Here is a 26,306-nt window from a genome sequence, read left to right on the forward strand (position 1 = left end):
CTTCTTTAACTGCCATCTTGTTTTATCATACAGTATACTGCTGTCTTTGCATGTGTCAATGTTTAATTTTGCATGCACATTAAATCAACAAAAATTCCTGACTTTGGAGCAATGTTCACGGACTCTAGTATTTGGCTCTCCATTAGATGCAACGGTTTTTCCGTATTGGGACCATGATTTCGGTCCTAACTTGTTCACCGGTCCTCATATGGAAGCTACTTTTCCTGGTTGATGTCTCAAGAAAGGTAAAAATACAAAAAGTCACACACACACACACACACACACACACACGCACACGCACACGCACGCACACGTTTGGTTGCCACGGCAACAGCACCACTAGGAGAAGTGCGGTGCTGAGTTTGTGGCTCATTTGTATTCTCCATTTGTGTGAGTGCATGTTTGTGTTTGTGTGTGTTTGTGCCGGGGGGGAGACGATAACCACGCCCCCTCTGCTACACCCGCAGCCTCCATCAATGCTGCAGCTCCAACCCCAAAGTCTTCCAAGAGGGCGGGACTAGTTTCTCTGCAGAGGGATGCTCTCCACCAACCACTTTGGAAATCCCTACTCCCAGGCACGTACACACACACACACACACACATGCACACTAGAGCTGACTGCAACCGAAGCCCCCGAGCACTCAGCATCTGTGCAGCATCTCGCTCCTTTCCTCTTCTCGCTCTCTCTCCATCGGTGCTGACAAGCTCCGCAGCTCTGACTCATTCGCTTCTCCCTTTTCCCCCCCTCTCACACCGGCTGAAGCACAGGGGCTGGCATCATGGCCTCCAACGTGCCTTCTGGGGCCACCAAAGGCAAGCCCCTCTCCCCCTTCAGGAAGCGGGGAAGCCTGCAGTACACACCCAGCACAGGTGAGTGGCAGACGTGGGTTTGATGGAGTGTGTTGGGGATGCATTAGTTAGTTTGTTGTGCGGTTGAGGCAGCGTGACGATAAAGCACCGTTGAATATTTGAGGCAATGCCAACCTGTTGATTGGCTGTTCTGTGATGGGCATTCTGACATGTAGTGCAGCTTCAGGCCAATGAGACTGCAGCTGGTGTTTATTTTCGTTCTAAACTTTGCCGATGCTATTTCTTAGCACGGCGCAGCGTGCATACGTATGACGCCAACTTGGATCTTGTCTTAGATTTCACAAAAAGCTAGGGCCTCAACTTATGAGACTAATTGGTTCTGTGACGGAGCTCTTAACTCGAAACACTTGTATCTTAAATCAACGTCTCCCATTGAAATGAATTGTCTTTTTCTTGCCCTGGTGTGCATACTTGCCAACCTTGAGACCTCCGATTTCAGGAGGTGGGGGTGTGGGGTGTGGGGGCGTTGTCGGGGGTGGGGCGGAGCGTGGTTGGGGGCGTGGTTAAGTCAAGTATTTCATACATATATATATATATATATATATATATATATATATATATATATATATATATATATATATATATATATATATATATATATATCTACATCCTGAAAATATGCAAACAAAACTGTGTTTAGATAATTGATACTTCAAACTTGCATAAATATAACATGAATATAACATAACTTGGCTTCTGAGAGCTTCAAAATGTAATGAATAAAATGCTAAAGTTGTTGATAAACAAGCAATTATTTTGATAATTAAATATGGTCATTTTAAATGAATTATTATGATAATTTAAAATTAATTATTTCAATTATATTTATTTTAATGTACCGGTATAATTCTATGGCTGGATGTAATAAGGAGTCAGAAAAAATACAAATAAAAATACAATAAATTTTTATGTTTTTAGCAAAATATAGTAAAAATTGATTGATTGATTTATTTTTTGAATTAATAAATATATTTATTTTTAGGTAAGATAAACATAATAATACAATTTATCTCTAGTCTGGATGATTTAGTTCTTGTCACCCTGTTGTCCTCCCGTCTGAAAAAAGGCTGTCCTCACTCGGGTCCGCATGGAGCTGGAGGGGGCGTGGCTTCCAGCTCTGGCTGAAAATCGGAAGATTTTCGGGAGAATATTTGTCCCGGGAGGTTTTCGTGTGAGGCGCTGTATTTCGGGAGTCTCCCGGAAAATTCGGGAGGGTTGGCAAGTATGCTGGTGTGGGATCTGAGCCGAGGATGTCGTTGTGGCTTGTGCAGCCCTTTGAGACACTTGTGATTAAGGGCTATATAAATAAATTTTCTTTGATTGATTGATTGATTGATTGATTAAAATTATTTAAAAACTAACTCCTTGATAAAATATTATATGTAAAAAAATACTATAGAATGTACTACTAACAACTACAGTAATGTACTAATTATGTGCAATATTTACCTTGAAGAGCGCACTTCTACAATATCTTCTTCCGGCTGCTTCTCTGTCAAACACACCATCAGCATCTTTAACATATGTTCATGGATAAATGTCCGCCATTTAAATATCATTTTAACATCCTTGGCTGGGCTAGGATTAATTCTGCTTCAGTGTGGCGCAGACTAGAAGTGAAACGCTCAAATTGGTTCGTTGTGACATTTGCTACACGTTGCCTTTCAACTTAAAACATAACAATTAATGGATAGCTCTAACTTTAAAAACAACTCTTAAATTGGTGTATTCTTAAGTTGAGTCACTGTATTAAAGAATGCTTTTGTCACACTTGCACACACGCAAGTGTGGGGCGGTATAGCTCGGTTGGTAGAGCGACCGTGCCAGCAACTTGAGGGTTGCAGGTTCGATCCCCGCTTCCGCCATCCTAGTCACTGCTGTTGTGTCCTTGGGCAAGAAGACACTTTACCCACCTGCTCCCAGTGCCACCCACACTGGTTTACATGTAACCTAGATATTGGGTTTCACTATGTAAAGCGCTTTGAGTCACTAGAGAAAAGCGCTATATAAATATATTTCACTTCACTTCACGGGCACACACACACACACACACACACATTCTTGTATTTGTTACCTTCTTGAGATCTCTGAAAAATGTCTACCTCTTTAAGACCACCCTTTGTAGATATATAAAGATTTGTATGTACAACATTAATAATATATACATACTATGCAAACATAAAAAAAGCAGGAGGGGGGGGGGGGTTTGTTTGTAATTGGTTTTTAATCTTCATTATTTACTTCAAGTTATTACAGTATGTCTCTATATACATATTTATTTCAGTTTTTTAATTAATTTTGGCCAAAAGGGGGCACATATCGTTTTCTTACACACACTTGTTATTACATAAGTTGGCCAGATGGGGACCACTTCAAATTTTTACACACACGTTATTACAAATGTTGGCCAAAGGGGGCGCATATCATTTTCTTACACACACTTGTTATTTAATATGTTGGCCAAAGGGGTTGCATTTCAATTTCTTACACACACTTGTTATTACATATGTTGGCCAGATGGGGAGCACTTCAAATTTTTGCACACACTTGTTATTTCATATGTTGATCAGAGGGGGAGCACTTTTAAAAGCGACACACAGTCAATTTGAAAAATCCCTCCTTTTTGGGTCCACTCTCATTTTGATAGATTTCACCACCAGGGGTGCAAATGAGACATTCTCTATTAGATGCAATGGTTTTCCGTATTGGGACCTTGATTTATGTCCTAACTTTTTCACACACACACACACACACACACACACACACACACACACACACACACACACACACACACACACACACACACACACACTTATTTGTCTTTTCTTTTGCTGTTTGCTGTCATTTGAATTATGATGCCAAACTGCACCAGAGTTCACATGCAGGTGGACCAAAGCTGCGGTCCACTTGATTGGTGCCCACCCGGGTTTGAATGATGGAGTTGCCATTTGACCAAAGAAGCCGTTCGAGCAGAGCAAATGTACCAGAGTTCCTTTGAAGCGTGAACACCACCCTAAAGGCATACTTCTTCATGCCGCTTTTACCTGCAGGATGTTGTTATTCGTATGATTATATAAATACACTACATGTTAGTGTTTGCCCCGTTATATGATAGTATGATTATACTAATACAGTACATGCTAGTGCAGACCTGGGAAAATTAAGGCGTGGAAGGAGAGACAACGAGAATGCGGGCTCCTGTGGATGTGATAAAAAAAAAAAAAAAGGTAGCACGTGCTTTGTATTACCTGGCCGGCGAGGGAAGACTACGGAAAACATCGAATGCATTTGGACTGGCAAAGCAGACTGTATCAGTTATTGTCTGCCATGTATGTCGTGGACTCAACGTTTGGTCCAGAGTATATAAAGTCACCAAAAAGGAATGGACAATGAAGATGAAGGCAAAAGAGTGAGTGTCCTGACCAGATATCTAGATCCCTAGTGTGGAGGTTGCCCTCCAGCGGGTTCCTCGGACCACCACACACTGCCACGAGAGCCCGGGTTTCAGGGTACAACACTGTTTTATTTGCATAAATAGTGCAAGGCTTTTGCCTTCGAGCAAAATGTATTTTCTGAGTCCGTGTCTCTCTCTCTCTCTGGCTAATATTAAAGGCGACAGGTGATAACAAGGCCCACCTGGGCAATCTACTCACCTGTCTCTGTCTTCGAGGCCGGTCCTTGCACACCCTGTTCCACGGTAAGCCCGCAGGCCACGCCCCCCTCCACACCTAGATTGATTGATTGATGTGACATGCTCTTTATCACATTGTTTACTTTCACATGTCCATTAAAGATTTGATTAAATTATGATGGCTCAGGTGTGATTCACTACAATAGAGCCCCACAGCACACTGGATTCCAGTTAATTGAAATACCACAACTCGGGATGTCCGATAATGGCTTTTTGCCGATATCCGATATTCCGATATTGTCCAACTCTTTAATTACCGATACCGATATCAACCGATATATACAGTCGTGGAATTAATACATTATTATGCCTAATTTGGACAACCAGGTATGGTGAAGATAAGGTACTTTACAAAAATAAAATAAAAATAAAACAAGATAAATAAATGAAAAACATTTTCATGAATAAAAAAGAAAGTAAAACAATATAAAAACAGTTACATAGAAAGTTGTAATTAATGATAATGAGTCAAATTAACTGTTAAAGGTTAGTACTATTAGTGGACCAGCAGCACGCACAATCATGTGTGCTTACGGACTGTATCCCTTGCAGACTGTATTGATATATATTGATATATAATGTAGGAACCAGAATATTAATAACAGAAAGAAACAACCCTTTTGGGTGAATGATTGTCAATGAGTGTAAATGGGGGAGGAAGGTTTTTTAGGTTGGTGCATTAATTGTAAGTGTATCTTGTGTTTTATAAGTTGATTTAATAAAAAAAAAAAAAAAAAAAAAAAAAAAAAAAAAAAAAAAAAACGATACTGATAATAAAAAACCGATACCGATAATTTCCGATATTACATTTTAACGCATTTATCGGCCGATAATATTGGCCGGCCGATATTATCGGACATCTCTAACCACAACACTGGATATTGTTCAGATAAGTTCAATTTAAGTTAAGAACTTAAATTGAAGCAACACTGGAGGTGACTATGACGTGCGCATTTTCCACGCATGCGTATTAGGTCGCGTTTCGATGGAGGGGGGGGGGTCTTAAACGACCATTGTTGTGTGGCCAGATGAATATAAACATTCACCATGTGCAAAACATAATGTGAGTTAATCAATTCACTTCACACTACTATTTTAAAGGTTTGATTCTGCATGTCTGTGCGGAGATAACGATCCCGGTTGTCCCATCTGATTAGGCAAAGATGACATTTAAATGACACATTTTTAGCCTCTTCAAAGTCACTTTATATAGTCAAAGTAAATAAGCTATATGTAATGCAGCAGCAATTCAGATTGGGATACTTGAATGTTTAGGATTGTAGTTGTTATGGGTTTTTTTTTGTATTGTTTTCTAATTCCATATAGCGCGGTGAATCTGTAATTAAAGGACACGGCCAACCTGTGTTTTTAGAATCATGTGATCGTGTCAGTCACACGGCCTGTGCGGGGAGTTGAAGCAAAGCAGTGTCCACATTTATAGCTCATAATTACCAGGCTTTGTGCGCGCAGCGCGGCAGCAGGTGGTTTGGGGGCAGTGGGGGTGCGATATTTAGTACTTTTGCTGTGGAAAAAAGGTAGTTGTCAAATTTGGTAAGCCACCCACTCAACAGTTTGCCTCCTCCGTGTGAGTGCTCTGTTCCACTTTGTTCAACTGCTTCAATTGGCTCATATGAGAGTGGTCGGGCTGAATAGGAAATAAAAGCCTTCACCAAACATAATGATTTATGACTTTTATATGTTTGTTTGCTGTATAGTTGCTGCTTGACTAACATGTGCCATGTTTATTTACATGTTCAAAGCCAAATAAGATAGAACTTGAGGGTAGGGATGTCCGAAAAATATCGGCCTGCCGATATAATTGGTCGATAAATACGCTAAAATGTAATATCGGAAATTAACGGTATCGTTTTTTTATTATCGGTATCGTTTTTTGTTTTGTTTTTTTTAATCCTTTTTTTTTGGTATTAAATCAACATAAAAAACACAAGATACACTTACAATTAGTGCACCAACCCAAAAAAACTCCCTCCCCCATTTACACTCATTCACACTAAAGGGTTGTTTCTTTCTGTTATTAATATTCTGGTTCCTACATTATATATCAATATATATCAATACAGTCTGCAAGGGACACAGTCCGTAAGCACACATGATTGTGCGTGCTGCTAGTCCACTAATAGTACTAACCTTTAACAGTTAATTTGACTCATTTTCATTAATTACTAGTTTCTATGTAACTGTTTTTATATTGTTTTTATTTTTTATTCAAGAAAATGTTTTTCATTTATTTATCTTATTTTATGAAATTTAAAAAAAAGTTCCTTATCTTCACCATACCTTGTTGTCCAAATTAGGCATAATAATGTGTTAATTCCACAACTGCATATATCGGTTGATATCGGTATCGGTTGATATCTGTATCGGTAATTAAAGAGTTGGACAATATCGGAATATCGGATATCGGCAAAAAGCCAATATCAGACATCTCTACTTGAGGGCAAGTATGTTTGTGCCCCAGGAAGTCTGCCCAGCAACAAATATACACAAAAACATGTGACTGACCACAAAACAAAATAAATGTGTTATACTTGTATAGCGCTTTTCTACTTTCAAGGTACTCAAAGGGCTTTGACACTATTTCCACATTCACCCATTCACATACACACACACACACACACACTGATGGGGGGAGCTGCCATGCAAGGCGCTAACCACGACCCATCAGGAGCAAGGGTGAAGTGTCTTGCTCAAGGACACAACGGACGTGACAAGGTTGGTAGAAGCTGGGGATCGAACCTGGAACCCTCAGGTTACTGGCACGGCCCCTCACCCAACCGTGCCACACCGTCCCCCAAAATAAGAGCTACTCTGTCTCCAACTTTCATCATTATGAGAGTTATACTTTGACATAAAGAAAGGCAAAGTGATCTTCTTTTATTTATAAGACAGGCAACATTTAAACTGTACGTATTTTACAAAGATTTCCACTTAATGCTGTTTTGCGGTAATTCGCAATGAAATAGAGGTATCATGTTTAAAGTTAACATTTATGACAATGCTATGAGTTTTGGCAGATACTTTTTGACATTTTGGTGGGCGTGGCCAGCATATGACAAATTTTCATTGGTACATGGGGCAATTAGAGTTGTGCCCTGTTTACTCTGCCCAGCAACAGGTGACACATGTGAAAAACCCCAGTACAGAATCCCAGCATTTCAGATAGATGGATGGGTGAGTGGATTTTAACATACTTTATGACACATTTTTATTGGCATATCAAGCAAATTATAGTTTAGCCCTGTGAACTCTGCCAAGCAACAAGAGGAAACACGTGACTGGCCACAATAAAACAATCAGGGAATTTCTGTTATTCTATGATTAACAAAACTTATGTTTTGAGTATATTGATTTATTGAGTCATTAATTGATGCTGATGCCAATGAACCAGCCTAGTCAGCGTGACTCGCATATGACTACATTTCACTGTCTTATGGAGAAATTATTAGTGTGTTCCAAATATTCTGCCCAGCAACACGTAAACTAAAATTTAGTTTCTAGGATAAAGATTGATAAAGATGTCATACATCGGGGGCGGTACCTCTGGATTGGCAGACCGGGGTGGTGGTTCCTCTCTTTAAGAAGGGGAACCGGAGGGTGTGTTCTAACTATCGTGGGATCACACTCCTCAGCCTTCCCGGTAAGGTCTATTCAGGTGTACTGGAGAGGAGGCTACGCCGGATAGTCGAACCTCGGATTCAGGAGGAACAGTGTGGTTTTCGTCCTGGTCGTGGAACTGTAGACCAGCTTTATACTCTCGGCAGGGTCCTTGAGGGTGCATGGGAGTTTGCCCAACCAGTCTACATGTGCTTTGTGGACTTGGAGAAGGCATTCGACCGTGTCCCTCGGGAAGTCCTGTGGGGAGTGCTCAGAGAGTATGGGGTATCGGACTGTCTGATTTTGGCGGTCCGCTCCCTGTATGATCAGTGTCAGAGCTTGGTCCGCATTGCCGGCAGTAAGTCGGACACGTTTCCAGTGAGGGTTGGACTCCGCCAAGGCTGCCCTTTGTCACCGATTCTGTTCATAACTTTTATGGACAGAATTTCTAGGCGCAGTCAAGGCGTTGAGGGGATCCGGTTTGGTGGCTGCAAGATTAGGTCTCTGCTTTTTGCAGATGATGTGGTCCTGATGGCTTCATCTGGCCAGGATCTTCAGCTCTCGCTGGATCGGTTCGCAGCCGAGTGTGAAGCGACTGGGATGCACCTCCAAGTCCGAGTCCATGGTTCTCGCCCGGAAAAGGGTGGAGTGCCATCTCCGGGTTGGGGAGGAGACCCTGCCCCAAGTGGAGGAGTTCAAGTACCTCGGAGTCTTGTTCACGAGTGAGGGAAGAGTGGATCGTGAGATCGACAGGCGGATCGGTGCGGCATCTTCAGTAATGCGGACGCTGTATCAATCCATTGTGGTGAAGAAGGAGCTGAGCCGGAGGGCAAAGCTCTCAATTTACCGGTCGATCTACGTTCCCATCCTCACCTATGGTCATGAGCCTTGGGTTATGACCGAAAGGACAAGATCACGGGTACAAGCGGCAGAAATGAGTTTCCTCCGCCGGGTGGCAGGGCTCTCCCTTAGAGATAGGGTGAGAAGCTCTGTCATCCGCGGGGAGCTCAAAGTAAAGCCGCTGCTCCTCCACATCGAGAGGAGCCAGATGAGGTGGTTCGGGCATCTGGTCAGGATGCCACCCGATCGCCTCCCTCGGGAGGTGTTTAGGGCACGTCCGACCGGTAGGAGGCCACGGGGAAGACCCAGGACACGTTGGGAAGACTATGTCTCCCGGCTGGCCTGGGAACGCCTCGGGATCCCCCGGGAAGAGCTGGACGAAGTGGCTGGGGAGAGGGAAGTCTGGGCTTCCCTGCTTAAGCTGCTGCCCCCGCGACCCGACCTTGGATAAGCGGAAGAAGATGGATGGATGGATGGATGGATGGAAAGATGTCATAGTCTATCTACAAATAGCAAAATTTATAATTAAGAATTAAAAAAATATTTGGAGAGATATAGACGTATCATTTGAAAATATGGACAGATGACCGCAATATTGTAGTTTAAACATAAGTAATATGTTGTTGACTAAATGGTCATTTTTCATCAGTGCAATAATCCCAGTTAAGGCTGTGATACCCAAAACCAATGTTTTTAATTTTTGACTGTCCACATATCCGTCAGGGGAACAAGTATTTGATATACTGCTGATTTTGCAAGTTTTCGCACTTACAAAGCATGTTGGAGAGAGTAATCTTTATCATAGGTACTCTTCAACTGTGAGTGACTGAATGTAAAACAAGAACCAGAAAATCACATTGCATGAATGTTAAGTCATTAATCAGCCTTTTATTGCATGACAGTAGTATTTGATACTTCAAGAACTTAATATTTGGTACAGAAACCATTGTTGTTATCACAGAAATTAGACGTTTCCTTTAGTTCTTGACCAGCTTGACACACTGCAACAGGGATTTTGGCCCACTCCTCCATACAGATCTTCTCCAGATCCTTCTGGTTTTGGGGCTGTCACAGGGCAAAACGGAGCTTCAGCTCTCTGATGTTCAATTGGGTTCAGGTCTGGAGACTGGCTAGGTCACTCCAGGACCTTGAGATGATCCTTACGGAGCCACTCCTTAGTTGCCCTGGCTGTGTGTTTTGGGTAGTTGTCATGCTGGAAGACCCTTCCCTGACCCATCTTCAACTCCCTTACTGAGGGAAGATTGTTGGCCAAGATCTCGCGATACATGGCACACACCATGCATCCTCCCCACAATACGATGCAATCGTCCAGTCCCCAAAAAAGTATGTTGCCACATCCGTGCTTCACAGTTGGGATGGTGTTCTTGGAATTGTACTCATCCTTCTTCTTCCTCCAAACACTGTGGGTGGAGTTTAGACCAAAAAGCTCTATTTTCGTCTCATTTGACCACATGACCTTCTCCCAGTCCTTCTCTGGATCATCCATATGGTCATTGGCAAACTTCAAACGGGCCTTGACATGCGCTAGCTTGAGCAAGGGGGACATTGCGTGGGCTGCAGGGTTTCAAATCATGACGGTGTAGTGTGTTACTGATTAATTTCTTTGAGACAGTGGTCCCAGTTCTCTTCAGGTTGTTGACCAGGTCCTGGGCGGATCCCTCACCGTTCTCATGATCATTGATGACCATCTTGCATGGAGCCCCAGACCCCAGAGCCCCAAAACCAGGGAGATTTCTAATAATTGCGCCAAAAGTTGTTGCCTTCTCACCAAGCTGCTTGCCCATCCCAGCCTTGTGCAGGTCTACAGTTTTATCTCTGGCGTCCTTACACAGCTCTCTGGTCTTGGCCATTGCGGAGAGGTTGGAGTCTGTTTGAGCGTGTGGACAGGGGTCTTTATGCAGGTAACTATTTCAAACATGTGCAGTTAATACAGTTGATGAATGGAGAGCAGAAGGATTTCATAAAGTAACACTTAACAGGTCAACTTCTTACTTGTTGGTAGGTGATCAAATACAAACCCCGTTTCCATATGAGTTGGGAAATTGTGTTAGATGTAAATATAAATGGAATACAATGATTTGCAAATCCTTTTCAACCCATATTCAATTGAATGCACTACAAAGACAACATATTTGATGTTCAAACTCATAAACTTTTTTTTTTTTGCAAATAATAATTAACTTAGAATTTCATGGCTGCAACACGTGCCAAAGTAGTTGGGAAAGGGCATGTTCACCACTGTGTTACATCACTTTTACTTTTAACAATACTCAATAAACGATTGGGAACTGAGGAAACTAATTGTTGAAGCTTCTCAGGTGGAATAATTTCCCATTCTTGTTTTATGTAGAGCTTCAATCGTTCAACAGTCCGGGGTCTCCGCTGTCGTATTTTACGCTTCATTTTCGATGGGAGACAGGTCTGGACTGCAGGCGGGCCAGGAAAGTACCCGCACTCTTTTTTTACGAAGCCACACTGTTGTAACACGTGCTGAATGTGGCTTGGCATTATCTTGCTGAAATAAGCAGGGGCGCCCATGAAAAAGACGGCGCTTAGATGGCAGCATATGTTGTTCCAAAACCTGTATGTACCTTTCAGCATTAATGGTGCCTTCACAGATGTGTAAGTTACTCATGCCTTGGGCACTAATGCACCCCCATACCATCACAGATGCTGGCTTTTGAACTTTGTGTCGATAACAGTCTGGATGGTTCGCTTCCCCTTTGGTCCGGATGACACGATGTCGAATATTTCCAAAAACAATTTGAAATGTGGACTCGTCAGACCACAGAACACTTTTCCATTTTGCATGAGTCCATCTTAGATGATCTCGGGCCCAGAGAAGCCGGCAGCGTTTCTGGATGTTGTTGATAAATGGCTTTCGCTTTGCATAGTAGAGCTTTAACTTGCACTTACAGATGTAGCGACAAACTGTATTTAGTGACTGTGGTTTTCTGAAGTGTTCCTGAGCCCATGTGGTGATATCCTTTAGAGATTGATGTCGGTTTTTGATACAGTGCCGTCTGAGGGATCGAAGGTCACAGTCATTCAATGTTGGTTTCCAGCCATGCCGCTTACGTGGAGTGATTTCTCCTGATTCTCTAAACCTTTTGATGATATAATGGACCGTAGATGTTGAAATCCCTACATTTCTTGCAATTGCACTTTGAGAAACATTGTTCTTAAACTGTTTGACTATTTTCTCACGCAGACAAAGGGGTGTGCCTCGCCCCATCCTTTCTTGTAAAAGACTGAGCATTTTTTGGGAAGCTGTTTTTATACCCAATCATGGCACCCACCTGTTCCCAATTAGCCTGCACACCTGTGGGATGTTCCAAATAAGTGTTTGATGAGCATTCCTCAACTTTATCAGTATTTATTGCCACCTTTCCAACTTCTTTGTCACGTGTTGCTGGCATTAAATTCTAAAGTTAATGATTATTTGCAAAAAAAACAATGTTTATGAATTTGAACATCAAATATGTTGTCTTTGTAGCATATTCAACTGAACATGGGTTGAAAATTATTTGCAAATCATTGTATTCCGTTTATATTTACATCTAACACAATTTCCAAACTCATATGGAAACGGGGTTTGTACTTATGTCATGCAATAAAATGCAAAATAATCATTTAAAAGTCATGTAATGGGATTTTCTGGATTTTTGGCATGCCATTTTCCCGACGAGAAAATAAAACATTTTTAATACACGATCGCCGTGAAACATCATCACTGGAGCAACTGCCTGCTAACGTGCTTGCATAGAGGTGGAGCTTCACTTCTGTCAAGACTTGGACTTTGGCGTGGTTTGTTTTCCCATGGTGCAAATGATTTGGATCGGACATGGCGTGAAGGTAAATACATATTTAATTTTAACACTCAAAAAAAGAACAAACAAAAGGCACTCACAGTGGAGGCACAAAACTTAACGCAGGGAACAAAAACTTGGACTAAGCATAACTATGAACATGGCAAAACAAAAGACACTAACTGTGGCATAAATAAACACAACTTACTTGCGGAAGCAAAGAGCAGCATGAACGATGGTATCAGGAGTGTCAGGGGTATATCGAGAGTGTGAGCATGAATGTGATGTCGGCAGTCCGACCAACAGAAAATGATTGGCTTAAATAATCATGTGGTGATTGAAAACAGGTGTGTGAGTTCAAATGAATCAGGTGCGTGAGTCGTGAGGACAGGTGAACTGATTGGTAATCATGGAAACAAAACAGGGAGTGAAAAAACAGAAACTGACAAGAGTGCACAAACCAAACAGAACATAGCTAAACTAAACATGATCACCAAGACATGACAACTTCTGTGTTTAGATTACATTTTTGTCCACATTGATAACATAAATTGTAAATTGTTACTCTAACTGCTTTTGTAAGACGGCATAAAAAAGCTAAACAGAAAGGAAAGACGGTAGGCATTAAGTCGAGAGTCACTTCTTTATATTTGTTATTATTGTCACGTCGTCAAAACATGTCAAGACACTTCTTCTCAAACCAATCACACACTTCCGGCTTCCGGCTACGCGTCACATATGGTCTAACTACAGTAACAAAATGTAAAATTGTCTTATATTAATATTGTCAAAGATGTTTTGTAATGTTATCTGTAATATGTCAACCGAAATAAATGCTATGCAATTAAGGAATATAGAGGGGGACAATTTCTGGCAGATTTAAATAAAGTGTATATTTTTTTATAAAATGTTCTGGTTGATAGTCCTAAATTACAGAATGTTTAGAAGGCAAAATATTAGACTTTATTAAAAAATAGAAAAGGTCAAGACATTGCAGATATATGAATACGATTAACTTGTACAACATGCTATATACAGAAAATCAGAAGCATTTATTCAAGTATAAATACCACAAATTAAGTTACCAAACATATTTGACAATAAAACCATGATCGTAACAATCCACATTTTGTGTTATTAATGCGTAAAACTGATATCTAAACAAGGAAGTGTAGCTCCTCTCCTTTGAATGCAAGTGCTCCTGCAGCAGGAATGCACATTTTGAATTCCTACAAAATACACCAACACACAGCAGGTATTTTTTTATTGTCATTAAAAGTTTGTATATGTCCTTTTTGTGTTGAGCTGTTTAAAAAGCATAATGTTTAAAAAAACATTTGGTTAAAGCAAATTAAATGTCCAGTCATGGCATTAAAAACTTGAAAATTATATGTCTAGGGTACACTTATTAATGATGGAAAAAAATTATATCTCGGTTAATTGTCGCAATTATTTTGAGTTAACTATTAACAAAATACTATTAATCATGATTTAATATTTTAATCATTTGACAGCCCTAGTTTTAATGCACACAAACCTCGAGTAGATCAGGCACTTCATCTCTTGAAAGTGTTAAGAAATGATCCTGGATTAAATGCGTAAAGACAATGCTATCTAATGAGAACCAATAAGCAATCAGTACCAAGTTGATGCAATTTTACAGTGAAAATATTTGTTGATCGAGTTTAATGATAGATCCTTGATATTTTTGCTCTTTGCTCACATTTTGTTCCTGCCTCCTTTGCTTGTCATCATGTCCATGACGTGATGGACTGTGGCCACATCACATCCGCCGAATGAGACAAGGAAACCATAATGTGTCACACCCTTCTGGGATGGCAGAATCTGCTTGAGTAATGACTTAGTTTAGTGATTAATTATTGATCGGGCCTCGAGTCTCCCCCCTATCAACAGTCACCCAACACGCCTTTGTGTGATAATCTTCAGTCATTTATCAGCATGTTTGGTCTGTGTGTGTCATTTGCACCGGTCAACCAACACCTGGCCTGCCGAGCCCTATGGACTTGTGCCCTCTGTAGGTGGAATCAGGGCCGGCTTGCCATTAGGCAAACACAGGCACTTGCCTGGGGCCCGACAACTTCTATGGGCCCCAAAACATCACACAAAAAGCTATTTCTCATTCAAATACATAGCCACCGTCAATAGCGCTCTTTTTCCCACCAGTCATACACTGCTGGCCTTCACGATAACAGCGCTATGTGTGACATCCAGTCCAACTTTGCTAACACAAAAAGATCTCCGAAAAATTGATTAAATTTTAATAAATGTTGATTAATGTTCCTATTACTTACAGTAAAAGTGTTGGGATCAGTGATACTCATTGTGCGGCTCATCAAGCTTTAATATTCAGCTCGCTTGGTAATTTCTTACAACATGATAAATTACCATATTTTTGTTATGTGGCCCCAATGACTAGGTTTGCTTTTGGCCTTCAAATGACTAAATACGCCCGTGGGCGGAACCATTATTTGTCATACCGGTGTGTCTGCGATAGCACAGACCAGTTGTTGCCAGGAACACATACTGTCGACCTGCGGAGAGAAACAGTTTTTTTCAGGTAAAGTGTTTGATTTAGGATTTTATTCTATCCATGAAATGAATAAAACATATAATTAGTAACTATTCATCATTTACTTGGTCAGCTATGTGAAATAACTTCACTAAAAGTTTATTTTATGTTACTCATCTTTGCTGTGATATTGTAGCCATCAGAATTTTACAGAATTGTTGCACTTCTCAAAGTACTACATGGAATTAAAAAGCTAAATAATTAGGAAACATGATTGTTAATACAGTAAAAAGTTGTCCGTATTAAAACAATGCTAATTGCAACATAGTTATGATAATGAATTATATACTATAAACCTTTTTTTTCTTCACTTCTGTTTGATTCTGTTGCAGTATATATATATATATATATATATATATATATATATATATATATATATATATATATATATATATATATATATATATATATAAATATATATATATATATATATATATATATATATGTGCTTTATAAATAAAGTTGATTTGATGTATATATACTGTATGTATATATATATATATATATATATATATATATATATATATATATATATATATATATATATATATATATATATATATATATATATGTGTGTGTATATATTTATATATGTATATATATATGTGTGTATATATGTAAGTATGTATGTACGTATGTATATATATGTATATATATATATGTATATATATATATATACTGCATATATATATATATGTGTGTGTAGGTGCGTGTGTATGTGTGTATATGTATATGTGTGTTTGTACATGTATATATGTGTGTATTTATTTATATATGTATGTATACATATATATATATATATATATATATATATATATGTGTGTGTATATATGTATATATGCATGATGCATGTATATATGTAAGTATGTATGTACGTATGTATATATGTATATATATATATATATATATATATATATATGTGTGTGTGTGTATATATGTATATATGCATGATGCATGTATATATGTAAGTATGTATGTACGTATGTATATATGTATATATGTGTATATATATATATATATATATATATATATATATATATATATATATATATATATATATATATATATATATACGTGTGTGTGTGTGTGTGTGTGTGTGTGTGTGTGTGTATGTATATATATATGGACAAGCTGTAAAAAATGGGTGGATGGATGGATGTAGATATATATCCATCCATCCATCCATTTTCTACCGCTTATTCCCTTTGGGGTCGCGGGGGGCGCTGGAGCCTATATATATATATATATATATATATATATATATATAGCTGCATTATATATATATATATATGTATATATATATATATATATATATATATATATATATATATATATATATAATGCAGCTGAGATAGGCTCCAGCACCCCCCGTGACCCCAAAAGGGTCAAGCGGTAGAAAATGTATATATATATATATATATATATATATATATATATATATATATATATATATATATATATATATGATTGTTTTGGACCTGGTAGAGGTAAATTTTGGTTTATTTAAATTATTAAATTAGTGAGTGGTTTCATTCTGTTTTGGTTTTTTTAATTCATTTTAATTTATTTTGCAATGCAGGGCCTGGCCAATAGGAGGAGCCCTGTGAATGAATGATGAATCTTTGCACCAATCCTCCTTAACAGTACAAAATATTCATTCATTCATTCATTTTCTACCGCTTATTCCCTTTTTTGGGGTCGTATGCTGTGAAAATAACGTAATTAGTTTTCTGCCTTTGTAAACATTGGAATAACAAAAAAAGATGACGGTTTTCGCTTTAGAAGTTATTTCACTGAAATCTATTTAAATGTATTTCTTAGTTGTTGTTAATGATAAAGTCTTTCACCAAAGCTTTTCAGGCGGATTTGAGAGCAGCATACAATCATGACGTTTTAGTGTTTTAGTGGTAAAAAATAGATAGATAGTTTGGTTATAATGAGAAGTTCAATTGTTTGCAAAGCTGACATTGATGTTGCAAAAAAGCTGAAACAAGCAAGAAAAGTATAAAGGGCTAAACGGGACAAAATTAAATTGATAAATCTTTTTAAAAAATACTTAAAGGTGTCATTACTTAATTATAATTGGATATAATACATACATGTGTCATTAACTCATTTAATGCAAAGTTATTTAATTACTAGCAAGTTGTTACTAATTATTTGATAACTTCATTAATTATCTATTTTATTATTTTGTTGTTTTAATAAGTTATTTCATAATTTAATTAATTATCTCCCGATTTGGTTAATTATTGATTTCATTATTTAATGATGTGAATACTTATTTCATGATTTAATTAATTAAAGAGACATTTAGGTACTTTTTTTTTAAAGATGTGTTTGTTTATGTTGTCCCATTTGGCCCTTCATAGAATAGCACTACACGTGTTACATTGTTTACATACTGATAAAATCAATATATGTTGATTTTGTCAGCTCATACTGTAAAAGCTCATTTTTGTCAATGCATAAATATGTTGACCTTTTATAGTTGTATAATAATTGTAATACTTTCAGTATAGGCTACGGTTGAGTAACATAATATTTTTCAGTATTTTACCAGTATCAGTTTACTTTTTTGTCTTAAATTGCTACCAAACACTTATCCTATGTGTAGTTCATTTGCACCTAATTAGAACTTGCTATTTAAAGTTTATTTCAATATGTTACCCTTATCAAAATGTGTCAATAATAATGACAATAAAATGATCAACTATAGGTATTCTTACTGCAAAGTTGTAACTTTGACCTTTCAATCGACTGTAAGCTCTTTGAAAAATAAGCCAGATTTGTGTTGCTTTTTTCTGGGATGAAAACACATTGTAAAGACAAAATAGTAGATGACCTCTCATCTGAGAAACTGCACAATTATTTTGTGTTAGGGCTGGAAAAACAGTCACGATTTCTCACTAGAAAGCTGGAGTTAAACTGTTGGCAAGATAAGATACTGTAGCAGCACACTCAAACTAATGCGAATGGAACCTCTTTGGGAAGAAAAACAGTTTTTTTGCAGTTAAGGTACTGTAATTTAAACCATCAGTAATTAACTGTAAAATCACAGCAATACAGCATATAGTTGTAAGTTTATTGGAATTAACAATACAATTACAATTGGAAAGTTAGAGCATATAGTGTTGTATTTAACTGTAAAATCACAGCTGTGATGTTACAACATATAGTTGTAACTTTATTCAAAATACCTATAAAAATACAATTGTGAAGTTACAGTGTATACATTAAGTCCTTGTTTATTGCTGTTAATTGGTTCCGGGCATGACCTTGATAAATGGTATTCCCCGAAGTAGGAATCATAAATTATAAATAAAATATTGTCACAGCTAGCGCATAAAAAGCTGTTTATGACTTTCTAGATCAGGGGTGTCAAACTCAAATACAGAGTGGGCCAAAATTTAAAACTGAACAAAGCCGCGGGCCAAGGTTGAACAACTTAACCTTTTAATAGGGACCCAAACAAGTTTTGCATTGAATATTGAACAAGCAAGGCTTATATAACTTTATAGTGACATGCAAAATCGAGTTTCATAGAATAATAATAATAATTAAAAAATATCAATGGCATATCAAATACAATTTAAATAAAAATTGAATGCCTTTTTTCTATTTGCAGCCTACTGAGGTAAACATCGAAATAAACTTTTTCCACAGGCTAATAATACATTAAAATAAAATAACAATAATGAATGAATCAAACATTCAAGCCTTGAAGTAGCAAGAGAAAGTGCATGAATAAAACGCTAATTATAACACTGAATATGGAACAAGCAACGCTTGTATAACTTAATAGTGCAAAATCAACTTTCAAAAAACAAACGAAATACATGAATGGTATATTAAATAAAATTTAAATAAAAAATGTAATGCCTCTTTTCTATTTGCAGCCCTCTGAGTTAAATATCAACATTAACTTGGTGGGCGGGGGGGGGGGGGGGGGGGGGTTGGTGGTAGCGGGGCTGTATATTGTCGCGTCCCGGAAGAGTTAGTGCTGCAAGGGGTTCTGGGTATTTGTTCTGTTGTGTTTATGTTGTGTTACGTTGCGGATGTTCTCCCGAAATGTGTTTGTCATTCTTGTTTGGTGTGGGTTCACAGCGTGGCGCATATTTGTAACAGTGTTAAAGTTGTTTATACGGCCACCCTCAGTGTGACCTGTATGGCTGTTGACCAAGTATGTGTGGCATTCGCTTGTGTGTGTGTAAAAGCCGCATACACTATGTGACTGGGCCGGTACGCTTTTTGTATGGAGGAAAAGCGGACGTGACGACAGGTTGTAGAGGACGCTGAAGGCAGTGCCTTTAAGGCACGCCCCCAATAATGTTGTCCGGGTGGAAATTCGGGAGAATGGTTGCCCCGGGAGATTTTCGGGAGGGGCACTGAAATTAGGGAGTCTCCCGGGAAAATCGGGAGGGTTGGCAAGTATGAGTATTAGCGGTGAATGCGGTGTTACAGCGGCACTGCCGCTGTATAATACCGGCGGGCCAGCTCTAATGTTAATTTGATATTGCCTCAAGGGCCAAATTTGGCCCGCAGGCCAGAATTTGACACCCATGTTCTAGATACTTATTTCAACATTATGAAATCTCTTTAGACATTAAATAACACCGTTTCGTCACCTTTACACTCTTTTAATCCAATATTGTAACGGCTGTCTTCAGCTGAGCCAATCAGTGTCCACAATACTGAACAGCGCCCTCTGATTGGTTTGTTCTCAACTACAATAGTATTGATATTTTTAGTTGATTTCGCCGTTTTTATGCTTGAAAATGATTAAATTGTAGAATATGCTTTAAAAAAACAAAATGATGCAATGCGGTGAAGCCGCAATATTTGAAGCCCGATGTGGCGCGGGATGACTGTAATTGTAATTAACTGTGAAAACCACAGCTCTATAAGTAAAATAAATTGCTGTGAGTACATTTCACAGTAAATTACTGTAAATGGTACAGTGAAAGTAATACAACTATCAGCCAGTAATTTGCTGTGAATGTTCAATGAAAATGTTTACAGTGCAGCCAAGCTCTTGGAATTTGTAAAATGAGAATAGAAATAAAGAAAAACCCTGCAGAGAGAGCAAAAATAATTTACCTTGCGTGGAGACAGACCAGTTCAGTTCAGTTCACTTTCAGTTTATTTCCAACATTACAATACAATATAATGCATCACAGGTTTATTGTGAGTTCAAACCCCTGCCGAGTCATACCAAAGACTATAAAAATGGGAGCCATTACCTCCCTGCTTGGCACTCAGCATCAAGGGTTGGAATTGGGGGTTAAATCACCAAAAATGATTCACCGGGCGCGGCCAACGCTGCTGCTCACTGCTCACCTCACCTCTGTGGGGTAATCAAGGGTGATGGGTCAAATGCAGAGAATAATTTCGCCACAGCAAGTGTGTGTGTGTGACAATCATTGGTACTTTAACTTTAACTTTATATTTCCAGTTGTATCATTACAGCACGTCCGAAAAGGAGTAGGAAGAAGCAGAGCTTATTTAATCCTACCCATTTTCATACCATAGCAATTTTATCCCGTTTCCTTGTTGTCTGTAACAGAACAGTGAATAAATAATATACCATAGTAAGTAAACTCCTCTCTGAGCTGCCACCTTAATGTGGTAGAGGAGTTTGCGTGTCCCAATGATCCTAGGAGCTATGTTGTCCGGGGGCTTCCATGCCCCCTGGTAGGGTCTCCCAAGACAAACAGGTCCTAGGTGAGGGATCAGACAAAGAGCAGCTCGAAGACTTCTATGGAAATGCAAGAACCGAGACTCAGATTTCCCTCGCCCGGACGCGGGTCACCGGGGCCCCCCTCCGGAGCCAGGCCCGGAGTTGGGGCACGATGGCGAGCGCCTGGTGGCCGGGCCTGTCCCCATGGGGCCCGGCCGGGCACAGCCCGAAGAGGCAACGTGGGTCCCCCCTCCAATGGGCTCACCACCCATAGCAGGGGCCATAGAGGTCGGGTGCAATGTGAGCTGGGCGGTAGCCGAAGGCAGGGCACTTGGCGGTCCGATCCTCGGCTACAGAAGCTAGCTCTTGGGACGTGGAACGTCACCTTGCTGGGGGGGAAGGAGCCTGAGCTAGTGCGCGAGGTAGAGAAGTTCCGGTTGGATATAGTCGGACTCACCTCGACGCACAGCAAGGGCTCTGGAACCAGTTCTCTCGAGAGGGGCTGGACTCTCTTCCACTCTGGCGTTGCCAGCAGTGAGAGGCGACGGGCTGGGGTGGCAATTCTTGTTGCCCCCCGGCTCAGAGCCTGCATGTTGGAGTTCAACCCGGTGGACGAGAGGGTAGCTTCCCTCCGCCTTCGGGTGGGGGGACGGGTCCTGACTGTTGTTTGCGCTTACGCGCCAAACAGCAGCTCAGAGTACCCACCCTTTTTGGATTCACTCGAGGGAGTACTTGAGAGTGCTCCCCCGGGTGATTCCCTCGTTCTACTGGGGGACTTCAACGCTCATATTGGCAACGACAGTGAAACCTGGAGAGGCGTGATTGGGAAGAATGGCCGCCCGAATCTGAACCCAAGTGGTGTTTTGTTATTGGACTTTTGTGCCCGTCACGGATTGTCCATAACGAACACCATGTTCAAGCATAAGGGTGTCCATATGTGCACTTGGCACCAGGACACCCTAGGCCGCAGTTCTATGATCGACTTTGTAGTTGTGTCATCGGATTTACGGCCTCATGTTTTGGACACTCGGGTGAAGAGAGGGGCGGAGCTTTCTACCGATCACCACCTGGTGGTGAGTTGGCTGCGATGGTGGGGAAGGATGCCGGACAGACCTGGCAGGCCCAAACGCATTGTGAGGGTTTGCTGGGAATGTCTGGCAGAGTCTCCTGTCAGAGAGAGTTTCAATTCCCACCTCCGGAAGAACTTTGAACATGTCACGAGGGAGGTGCTGGACATTGAGTCCGAGTGGACCATGTTCCGCACCTCTATTGTCGAGGCGGCTGATTGGAGCTGTGGCCGCAAGGTAGTTGGTGCCTGTCGTGGCGGTAATCCTAGAACCCGTTGGTGGACACCGGCGGTGAGGGATGCCGTCAAGCTGAAGAAGGAGTCCTATCGGGTTCTTTTGGCTCATGGGACTCCTGAGGCAGCGGACAGGTACCGACAGGCCAAGCGGTGTGCGGCTTCAGCGGTCGCGGAGGCAAAAACTCGGACATGGGAGGAGTTCGGGGAAGCCATGGAAAACGACTTCCGGACGGCTTCGAAGCGATTCTGGACCACCATCCACCGCCTCAGGAAGGGGAAGCAGTGCACTACAAACACCGTGTATGGTGCGGATGGTGTTCTGCTGACCTCGACTGCGGAAGTTGTGGATCGGTGGAGGGAATACTTCGAAGACCTCCTCAATCCCACCAACACGTCTTCCTATGAGGAAGCAGTGCCTGAGGAATCTGTGGTGGGCTCTCCTATTTCTGGGGCTGAGGTTGCTGAGGTAGTTAAAAAGCTCCTCGGTGGCAAGGCCCCGGGGGTGGATGAGATCCGCCCGGAGTTCCTTAAGGCTCTGGATGCTGTAGGGCTGTCTTGGTTGACAAGACTCTGCAGCATCGCGTGGACATCGGGGGCAGTACCTCTGGATTGGCAGACTGGGGTGGTGGTTCCTCTCTTTAAAAAGGGGAACCGGAGGGTGTGTTCTAACTATCGTGGGATCACACTCCTCAGCCTTCCCGGTAAGGTCTATTCAGGTGTACTGGAGAGGAGGCTACACCGGATAGTCGAACCTCGGATTCAGGAGGAACAGTGTGGTTTTCGTCCTGGTCGTGGAACTGTGGACCAGCTCTATACTCTCGGCAGGGTCCTTGAGGGTGCATGGGAGTTTGCCCAACCAGTCTACATGTGCTTTGTGGACTTGGAGAAGGCATTCGACCGTGTCCCTCGGGAAGTCCTGTGGGGAGTGCTCAGAGAGTATGGGGTTTCGGACTGTCTGATTGTGGCGGTCCGCTCCCTGTATGATCAGTGTCAGAGCTTGGTTCGCATTGCCGGCAGTAAGTCGGACACGTTTCCGGTGAGGGTTGGACTCCGCCAAGGCTGCCCTTTGTCACCGATTCTGTTCATAACTTTTATGGACAGAATTTCTAGGCGCAGTCAAGGCGTTGAGGGGATCCGGTTTGGTGGCTGCAGGATTAAGTCTCTGCTTTTTGCAGATGATTTGGTCCTGATGGCTTCATCTGGCCAGGATCTTCAGCTCTCACTGGATCGGTTCGCAGCTGAGTGTGAAGCGACTGGGATGAGAATCAGCACCTCCAAGTCCGAGTCCATGGTTCTCGCCCGGAAAAGGGTGGAGTGCCATCTCCGGGTTGGGGAGGAGATCTTGCCCCAAGTGGAGGAGTTCAAGTACCTCGGAGTCTTGTTCACGAGTGAGGGAAGAGTGGATCGTGAGATCGACAGGCGGATCGGTGCGGCGTCTTCAGTAATGCGGACGCTGTATCGATCCGTTGTGGTGAAGAAGGAGCTGAGCCGGAAGGCAAAGCTCTCAATTTACCGGTCGATCTACGTTCCCATCCTCACCTATGGTCATGAGCTTTGGGTTATGACCGAAAGGACAAGATCACGGGTACAAGCGGCCGAAATGAGTTTCCTCCGCCGGGTGGCGGGGCTCTCCCTTAGAGATAGGGTGAGAAGCTCTGTCATCCGGGGGGAGCTCAAAGTAAAGCCGCTGCTCCTCCGCATCGAGAGGAGCCAGATGAGGTGGTTCGGGCATCTGGTCAGGATGCTACCCGAGCGCCTCCCTAGGGAGGTGTTTAGGGCATGTCCGACCGGTAGGAGGCCACGAGGAAGACCCAGGACACGTTGGGAAGACTATGTCTCCCGGCTGGCCTGGGAACGCCTCGGGATCCCCCGGGAGGAGCTGGACGAAGTGGCTGGGGAGAGGGAAGTCTGGGCTTCCCTGCTTAGGCTGCTGCCCCCGCGACCCGACCTCGGATAAGCGGAAGAAGATGGATGGATGGATGGAAGTAAACAAATATTAAATACATAAATAATCAGTATCTAAAAATAAAATAAAATAAAAAATGTAGGATATTAACGTCAGTCGACTTAATTAATTGTAATAATGTTGTTTTTTTTGTCCATATGATTCGCTTATCTCAGATTTGGACCGACGCGCCGGCCCTTTAATCTGTGAGAGGAGATGGAATAAAGACATTATCTTCTTATAGCTGAGCCAGCACTATTTAATTCATAAACGCAGCAAACATCCTTTCAGCAAAAAAAAAAAAAAAAAAAAAGTGGTGACGACGACAGTTAGTAGGACAAAGGTTTGTAAGGTTTGCAGCGTGGCCAACCATCCATCACGTGATGTACGCCGTCTTCCACCTCCCCCTCCTCTGAGCTCTCCCGTGGTACATTCCAGTCCAATGTTGAAATGAGGAAGAGCAGCTCCAGAGGCAGCTGTAGTGCAGCGACCAGGAGGAAGGGGGGTCACACACACACTGGCATCATGTGAGGGGGGAGTTCATGGACCTGCAGGACCACCTCTGTGTATGTATGGCAGGGATAGAGCGAGGAGCACGACAATATGGCAGATGATTGTGTGTGCCTTTTTTTTTCTCTCTCACTTCAAACTCCTCTGTCCTTCCTCCCCTCCATTGTGTTCAAGTACGAAAGGACAGACGATGGCATCCTGGCATGCTCCATCTCTTCCTTTCTCTCCTCCCGCGTGTCTCCCCTCGCTCGGCCCTGTCTAGCTGCTGGCAAACAGGCCGTGGAGAGACAGGTACGCTGCACTATGTAGCCTGGTCCCAAGCCAAAGCATAAATATCCCCCTTCAATTCCTCACCCTCCTCTCGTCCCTTGAGCGCCGTCTTTAGCACACGGTGCTACTGCGGCTTGACTGGCACACAAACTTGGAGTGGACTGAGAGGATTATTACAAGGTTGTTATGGTTTATGCATGACCAAGCATGCATCAGACTCTTTAGAGAGCTGCAGGAAGAAGCTTCTTTAGACGGGACTGACTTTCTAGACTTAGACTTAGACTTAGACTTCCTTTTTATTGTCATTCAAATTTGAACTTTACAGCACAGATAAGAACGACATTTCGTTACATAAGCTCAGGGTAGTGCAGGATAAAAAAGCAATAAGGTGCATATATAAATAAATAAATATATGTAGGTATAGGCCGATCTCACTCATGAACAATCGTATCGGAATTGGCAGCATAAAACCCTGATTGAAACATCCCTACTTTCGATAGTTGATGGGTGGGGTCTTTTTTTCTTTGTTTTGTCATTTATTTCTTAGAATTAAATAATAATTGTTTTTATATACAGTATATTATTTAATTATCATTTGATAATGTAATTTAGTTAATGCATGTATTTAATATGTAAAGTAATAAATATTTGATCTGATTATATTTTTATACTGGAAATCCATGTTACAAGTCTTCTGGTAATAAATCTATTGAAGTAGCACAAACAGCCATAAGAGTCTAAATTACCATCACTATTGTCTTGTCTCTGTTTCCATCTCCATTGGCAGATCTATAGTAATCTAATGATAAAAATGAGATAGTCAGGGAAAGTTTTTCATAATAAAGTACAATAAAATGTGCTCATCTTTGTTGTTTACTTGCTGCTTGAAGGCATCAGACGACTTATTCATTCCTGTTTCCACTTGTGCACAGAGCACACAGGGCATTATGTGCTTTGAGTTGGACGCGTCACGCTGTTTTTTTACTGAAATATTCATGCGCTGAAGGTCTCTCGACAAGCTCATGCTATTTGACCCCATTTTAAGCCTCCTTACTAACATGCATGCCATTGTTTTCCTTACGCCTCAGCATGCCTCTTTGCTGTTTACAGTCTCTTTTATCCCCTCTCCTGCTCATTTAGATGCATAAAAGCTCCAGTGCAA

At 41.1% G+C, this 26,306-nt stretch overlaps 1 protein-coding gene across 4 annotated transcripts in view; it reads left to right on the forward strand.

Annotated features, from left to right (window-relative positions):
• The first annotated feature begins 629 nt into the window (after nt 1–629).
• Nucleotides 630–26,306, forward strand: part of ampd2b (adenosine monophosphate deaminase 2b) — a 67,713-nt gene continuing 42,036 nt past the window's right edge. The window contains exons 1-2 of one of the 4 annotated variants that reach the window (XM_061987723.1): nt 24,810–24,930; nt 25,049–25,165. In XM_061987723.1, coding sequence (XP_061843707.1) covers nt 25,078–25,165 — 88 coding nt within the window. In that variant the 5' untranslated portion in view covers nt 24,810–24,930; nt 25,049–25,077. Of the gene's footprint in view, nt 871–24,794; nt 24,981–25,048; nt 25,166–26,306 lie in introns of those variants that run through there. The other 3 variants (XM_061987722.1, XM_061987725.1, XM_061987724.1) reach the window with 3 other exon arrangements.

This window comes from Nerophis lumbriciformis, linkage group LG01 (assembly GCF_033978685.3).
Source record: "Nerophis lumbriciformis linkage group LG01, RoL_Nlum_v2.1, whole genome shotgun sequence".
Classification (NCBI taxonomy): Eukaryota; Metazoa; Chordata; class Actinopteri; order Syngnathiformes; family Syngnathidae; genus Nerophis; species Nerophis lumbriciformis.